Source organism: Pholcus phalangioides, unplaced genomic scaffold (assembly GCF_987345545.1).
Source record: "Pholcus phalangioides strain wild (caught in Gottingen) unplaced genomic scaffold, Ppha-v1.0 ptg000017l_1, whole genome shotgun sequence".
NCBI lineage: Eukaryota > Metazoa > Arthropoda > Arachnida > Araneae > Pholcidae > Pholcus > Pholcus phalangioides.
The window spans coordinates 67300079-67307883 of NW_028301610.1; the positions used below are offsets into that span (position 1 = coordinate 67300079).

Below are 7805 nucleotides of genomic sequence, written 5' to 3' on the forward strand. Positions count from 1 at the left end.
CAAAGCTAATGAGCATACAACTGGATTCACTGAAAATCAAGATAATTGACAGTTACAATTTTCTACCCATGAGTCTTTCTAGACTACCAAAAACTTTCGGACAAACTGAACTGGCAAAGGGTTTTTCCCCTCATTTCTTTAACATCAGAGAAAATCAAGCGTACGTGGGGGTACTCCCAGATGCAAAATTCTACGGACCTGATGCCATGTCAGCAGCCCAAAGACAAAGTTTTTTTGCATGGTACCAGCGGAGGAAATTGGAGAATTTTGATTTTCAAAAAGAAATGCTAGAATACTGCAGGTAAGTCAATTCAAACTGTTAGATATATATATATTCTATTGAATTTTCCTTCTAGGTATGTGATAATGAAATAGAATTTTTCTTTTAGGTCTGACGTGGACATTCTGCGAAAATGCTGTCTTCAATTCAAGGAGGAATTTTTTACAGCCACAGAGGTGGACCCAATCCAATACGTCACGATAGCTTCAGCGTGTATGGCAGTATATCGTTCAAGGTACATTCGACCATCAACGATAGCAATGATTCTACTGGGTGGCTATGTAAACAAGACTAAGCACAGCAAATCTTGTATAGAATGGCTTGACTTCATTGCTGCAAAAGAAAGTATTAACATTCAACATGGAAAAAATGGATTTGGAGAGAAGATAATCGAGGGTTTGTCTGTGGATGGCTTTTGTGAAGTAACAAAAACTGTTTATCTCTTTCATGGTATGTATTACAATTATATAGTTGTGGAAAAATTTTCTTGAAAAAAAAAAGGTTAAATTATTATTTTCATTTCTCTAGGATATTTCTGGCATGGTTGCGACATTTGCTACGACACGGGTACCAAAAATGCTGTTAAAGACTGCTACATGCGGGAGCTGAAGAAAAAGACGATGGCGACAGAATTAAAGCTCAAAAACTCGGGCTTCAATCTGGTCACCATATGGGAGCACAAGTTTGAAAAAATGAAGAAACAAAATCCAGAATTGAAAGCGTTCCTCACAACACACAGGTTTATCGAGAGATTGGAACCGCGAGATGCATTTTTTGGAGGACGGACCAATGCAGTCAAATTATATTTTGAAGGCCGAGTGAAATATGCTGACATAACGTCCTTATACCCCTGGGTAAATAAGTATTGTAGGTAAGTACCATGATCCAAATGGAATAGTCTCCCCAATAAAATTTGTAATTATTATTATTATTATTTTTTTTTTTTTTTGCAATTTAATTTTTTTTCCTTTCCGCGTTTCCTTTCTTTCAGATATCCGATCGGACATCCTAAAATAATTACAAAAGATTTCAAGGACATCTCAAACTACTTCGGAATCATAAAATGTACGGTGCTACCACCTCGAGAACTATTCTTGCCAGTACTACCATACAGGTATTATTTTGTCATTTAAATATTATTCGCGTTACATAATCAAAGATGCAATTCTCCTTTCATTAACACGATATCTTTTCAGATCAAACAAAAAAAGTGTTGTTTCCTCTTTGCGGAACATGTGCAGACGAGAGGAAACAGACGAAGTGTGAACATTCACAGGAAAAACGTGCAATTACTGGAACATGGGTAACCGAAGAGGTGAAAAAAGCAGTCGAATTGAAGTATGAAATCTTGACCATCCATGAGGTACCGTACACAATTTTTTTCTTTATACAAAAAAAGAAAAATAAACCTTATACAAAAATCAGAAGGTATTTGATATATCTGTCTTCATTTTTCTCTTTCTCTTGGTTTTTTAGGTTTATCATTTCGAGAGTAGCCAGGTCGGTCTATTTTCGGACTACATAGACACTTTCTTGAAATTAAAACAGGAATCTTCAGGATGGCCTGCCCATTGCAAAACAGAAGAGGACAAACAGAATTATCTAAATTTATACGAGCAGAAAGAGGGTGTCAAACTCGACGGCCATGTAATAGCGCCCAATCCTGGACGGAGAATGGTAGCAAAGTTATGCTTGAATAGGTAAGAATAATATAAATGCAACGAAATCCGTAAAACAACATATCTGTACTATTTTTGATCACGTTTAATAAAAATTATAACTTTTTTTTTCAGTTTTTGGGGACGATGGGGCATGTCTACAAACAAGACTCAATTGACTTTTGTAAGAGACGTTGAAACTTTCAACAAGATGGTAACAGATACTGAAAAAGAGGTTAGTCATGTGTTACTTTAGCTTTTGTTACCCATTTTTAAGTATTGTTACTTCTTTCATTAAAATGCTTCATTTTTCTCTTACAGGTAAAAGACATGTTTCTAACTACTGAGAACATAGCTGCTCTTCAATGGAATTTCAGAAACGAATTCGTTCCGGATTCAAAATCCACAAATATCTTCATTGCGGTGTTTACAACTTCTTGGGCAAGACTAAAATTGTACTCTCAGTTGGAAAAAATTCAAGGAAACTTGCTATATTTTGACACTGACAGGTATATTTATTTTTTTTCAATTTCTTGAATGATATATTTTTTTAAATTACACATTGCTACAATTTTATTAACTTACTACAGTTTTACTAATTATTTTCACTATCGTTTCAGTATAATTTATGCTCACAATGGAAGTAACGACCCTCCGATGGGAGATTTTCTCGGAGATTATACAGATGAACTAGATGGAAAGGAAATCCCTGCTTTTGTGTCTGGTGAGTGGAAGAATATAGAATTTCAAGCAATGTTATTTATTTTAAGTTTTTTATTAATTTTTTGACTCAATTCTATTTACAGGAGGAGCCAAAAATTACAGCTACATGAGATCTGACGGAGAAGTATTTTGCAAGATTAGAGGATTTACACTGAATTATCGCAATTCTCAAATTCTCAACTTCAGGGCGATGAAAGATCTGTTACTTTCTTTTGATTTTGACACTTCGTTACCTATCATTAATCCACATAAGATAAACTTCTGTTGAGTTACAGTCAAATAAATAGTAAAACACTCAAAAAATAAAATACCAACTCAAAAATTTAATTCAATGGATAAATATTTATTCACGTACTTGTAACAAATACAAATTAATCAACCAGGCGACGTTTAGCATCGTTAACGAACTCAGTAAACTTAATGGAATTTAAAAACTCACAGCTCACTTCATAGTGCTGCCTAGACAGATACACATCAATAAATTCATATATATCAAAACATTGCACGGCGTTCAAAAATGTCTCAAAAGAATTGTGGTCGTTTGTTTTCTCAATATAGTTTAACGATTTTAAGTCACCTTTTTTAACAATGTACTCACGGAATGCAGCATGGAGGTCGTCTCGCATGACTTTTTGTTCATCCACTGTTGGCTTCCTCGAGCTGTTGAACCCCACGTAGTCGCCGTAAGACGAGACCAAATCTAATAGATCCAGACGAAAGAACTCTATGCTCAGGTTGATGTCATCTCTAAGTTCAACCTTGGTCTTGGCTCAATTTAATGTAATTTTTGCTCGGCACACCATTGTTTTCACGCTCGCTCTTTCACGATAATGACATTCTTATCTGTAGGGCCGATCTTTGCGTAAACGTCCTTATGAAAAAGCACTTTAGATGAAGCTGTAGCATAGTCCAGTTCATAGTTGATCTTGTATGATGACGCCATAACACAGTTGAAAATAGTTTGGTCCACGGCAATACCGACTTTGGTTGGATACCATCTGTTGTTCAACCAGTTGAACTCCCTTACGTGGACCAGGATATATCCATTGAAGACGCAAACTCTCGCCAAGACAGAGTCACCCAGCTGGTAGGAATGATCGGGTAGAGCCATTTGTTTTAGCAGATCTTCTGACATTTTGTCCTGTAAGAAAGAATCGTGTTAGGAGCATCGCAAATCAGGGCATATTATATAAAAATTAGGGTTTGTTTCCAGCATTGGAAATAAAATACAGTTAAATCATTTGCTAAGAAAAATATGAATAGAAAATAAACTTACCTGAGATCTCAATCTCTTTGCGGGTGGACTAGAATCGGCCATAACGCACGTCTTTAATTAACGGCGTTCAGACTGGAAAGTGACGAAAAGCGAAGAGCACGAGCAAGGCTTCAATGAAACGGGATTGCACTTAGTAGATCCAAGGACCATACAACTTCCTGATTCGACAAATGTTGTCACGTGATCATACAGAACCAAAAAAATTGGAGAAAACTACTGCTAGCCATTTTTTTTATATTGATAATTAACTCGAGTTTCCATAACGACGTCATAGCTGAGAGGTAGGATCTCCGCTCCAAGATTCCAAGGTCCCGGGTTCGAAACCAGGCAGGTGAAATTTACTAAAACTTTTTCCCCGGTAGTGCTGCCACCTGGTGGGAAAACAAACATGAAACAATGTTTGTCATGTGACAATGGCAGCCATCTTGAATGACTACAGCACCATCTACCAAAAATACCACCTCGTCGAACAGTACGATTTCCGGGGGGACACTATCCCAGTGGTCACGTGACACCCAAAAAACCACTCCGCCCAACAACACGATTTTGGGACACGCCCACTTGTGGTCAAAGTCGTCCATAGGCGCTATCCTACTGGTCATACTACTTGTATTTGACATCAACGGAGAAAACCGAGGCGTGCAGAAAACGGAACTAGAAACAAAAGATAACTAAACGATTGGCAAGCTGAATAGTCAACTACCAATTCGCAATAACGTCACGGCCCAATGATAAAGGAGCTCAGGGGTTTTTTGGCCATAAAAACATAAAAATGGCATTTTTCCCCATCTCAGAACCGGACTAAGAATTTGTAATTTTAATTTGAACTGGTATAAACAATCTATCAAATGGCAAAGTTTTTATCTTTTTTTTTTTAATATTGTATAAGTGTTGGATTGGATTGGATTTTGGGTTTATTGGCGCAAGGACCAATTTGGTCAAACTGCGCCAAAACAAATATAAAAATAAGAAAAATGTCCTTTTGTCATGTCAAAAACTAAAACTATGCATGATAAAAAGCAACATGAAACATAAAACAATGACATGAATTGTAAAAACAATAATTTGTCATAAAAACCAATGGCTTTGATGAATTTAAAAATGCGAGATGCATCGCAATGGTCAGATAAAATGTCACGAAGTGAAAGATGATTCTGACCAAAAGCGGACGTAAAATGATGACGATGATGTGAACAAGTAAAAGCATGAGCAATGGTCAATGGACTTTGACAATGTGGGCACTCTGGTTGACTCTCTCCTAATAACAAATATGATTGTGTCAGGCGACTGTGTCCTATGCGTAACCGGGCAAGCAGAACTTCCTCCTGTCTGTTAGTTCTGCAGCTCGAACGCCAAAGGCCAAGTGTGGGCTTGATGGCATGAAGTTTATTATTTATCTGATGGTTCCAATGATCCTGCCAGCGGTGATGCATCACTTCCCGGAGGATTGAGAAGTGGTCACTGGCAGGTACCAAAAGGTTATTGTCAATGTTAGTTGTTGTTCGAGCTGCGGTGTCTGCTTTTTCGTTGCCCGGTATTCCTACATGACCTGGTACCCAGTAAAATTTTACTGTGGTACCGTGATTAGTGAGGTAATGCAGTTCATGAAAAATGGCATGAATGAATGGATGAGTGTGAAAAGTCAAGGAACACAGTGCTTGTAATGCGCTGAGAGAGTCACTATAAATGATGCATCGTCGGTGGCGTTTGCGTCGTATATGACGTAGAGCCTGAAGGATTGCGTACAGTTCTGCCGAATAAATAGAGAATGTGTCGGGAAGTTTGAAAGATGTCTCCTCACAGCAGATGTAGGCACAACCGACATGGCCAGGGCTCTTGGAGCCGTCGGTATATATGGGGAAGTACCTGTTGTACCTACCCCTGTGCCTAAAGAATATCTGTCGATATTTGACATCTGCTGTGGTGGCTCTAGGGTATAATGATAATGAAAGAGAGACATCTGGCAGAGACTGCTCCCATGGTGCCAGTTGCCAAGCAACTGGGCCACACGACTGATGTCTAATTCTAGTTCTTCCACAAGTGCCCTCATACGAAGACCGTAAGATGGAACACATGAAGGGCGAGCAGCAAAAAGTCTATGAAATGAGGGATTAAAAATGACACGATGAAGTGGATGATCTGGTAAAGACTTCATTTTGAAATAATATTTCAAGGAAAGTTGCTGGCGTCTTGATGTCAGTGATGGCTCGTTGCATTCAACATACAGACTCTCCATAGGGGAAGTCCGGAAAGCTCCAGAACAAATGCGGAGAGCAAGATGATGAACTGGATCGAGCAGACTCAGATAGCTCCGAGGTGCTGACCCGTATACAATGGAACCGTAGTCAAGCTTTGATCTTATTAGAGCTTTATACAAGTGAATGAGTGACTTACGGTCTGCTCCCCATGATGTAGACGAGATGACCTTCAAGAGGTTCATCGTCTTCATGCAACGAGCTCTTAATTGCGCAATATGAGGTTTGAAAGTCAGTTTTTTATCGAATGTGACGCCAGGGAATTTTGTATTTTCTACTATTGGTATTTGACTATTGTTTAGAAACAATTGTGGGTCATCATGTAGGTCTCGACGCCGACAAAAGTGCATAGCAACAGTCTTGTCAGCGGAGAATGAGAAGCCGTTATTATGTGCCCAATTGCTGATCTTGTTGAGTGCGGTTTGTAATTGTCTCTCGGCTGTCCTCATATTTACTGATTGATATGACATCAACAGATCATCCACGTAAAGTGCGCCAGTGACAGACAACGGGAGTTGGTTCAACACACCGTTGAGTCTTAAAATAAACAGTGTAACACTTAAAATACTACCTTGAGGTACACCTTGTTCTTGGATTTGGGGAGCTGATAATGTACTTCCGATCCGTACCTGGAAGATGCGTCGAGCGAGAAAGTTCTTAATAAAAATGGGCAAGTTGCCCCGCAAGCCGCAATTATAGAGGTCGGAAAGAATTCCGTGCCTCCAAGTACGGTCGTAGGCCTTTTCTATGTCAAAAAATATGGCTAGCATATGCTCCCTCTTCACAAATGCTTGTCTTATTGATGTCTCAAGGCGTAAAAAATTGCATGTTGTTGACCTGAACCGTCTAAAGCCACTTTGATGTTTCGATAAAATATTGTTAACCTCAAGGTAGTGCATAAGGCGATAGTTGACCATGCGTTCCATGAGCTTACATAAACAACTGGTCAAAGCAATAGGTCGGGTCGGTAACTGTTAGGTTGCTGAGGATTTTTGCCAGGCTTCGGGAATGCAAGAACAATGGCTGCTCGCCAGGTGTCAGGAAATGAATGACTGATCCAGATCCGATTAAATAAAATGAGTAAATGTGACAATGATTCAGATGAGAGATGCCGAATCATGGAATAATGAATGGCATCGGGCCCTACAGCTGAGTCAGGACTTCACTGCAAGGCCGTCGTCAGTTCATGAAGGGTGAACAATGAATTGTACCCCGCCGGTGTAAAAGGCCGGAAGGTGTACGATGTACGTTCGGCTGATGATTTAATGGGATGAAACGATGGGGGATAGTTCGCATCACTGGAAACCGCGGCGAAATGTGCGGCGATGGTGTTCGCAATATCCCTCACATCGCTGATGATAGTGTCATTGGTATTTAAAATGGTGATGGGATGAGACTGATAATGACCATTGATGTTTCGGATCCGGTCCCAAATGATTTTGGATGAAGTTGATGAATTGATTCCCGTCGTAAACTTTTGCCAGGACTCGCGTTGAGCCTGGCGCCTGGTTCTTCTCGCTATCGCCTTTGCTTTTAAAAATGCCAACTTGTTGTCATGGGTAGGATACCGCCGGAACCTACTCCATGCTTTCTTTTGTGCTTTAATCGTAAGA

At 39.3% G+C, this 7805-nt stretch overlaps 1 protein-coding gene across 1 annotated transcript; it reads left to right on the forward strand.

The window, feature by feature from the left end:
• The first annotated feature begins 284 nt into the window (after positions 1-284).
• LOC149074667 (uncharacterized) lies at positions 285-2929 on the forward strand. Its single transcript, XM_089247372.1, has 8 exons — positions 285-301; positions 390-676; positions 809-1134; positions 1757-1980; positions 2074-2173; positions 2260-2447; positions 2559-2662; positions 2745-2929. Exons 1-8 carry the CDS (start codon positions 285-287, stop codon positions 2927-2929), a joined length of 1431 nt encoding a protein of 476 aa, XP_089103498.1.
• The last annotated feature ends 4876 nt before the right edge of the window (positions 2930-7805 follow it).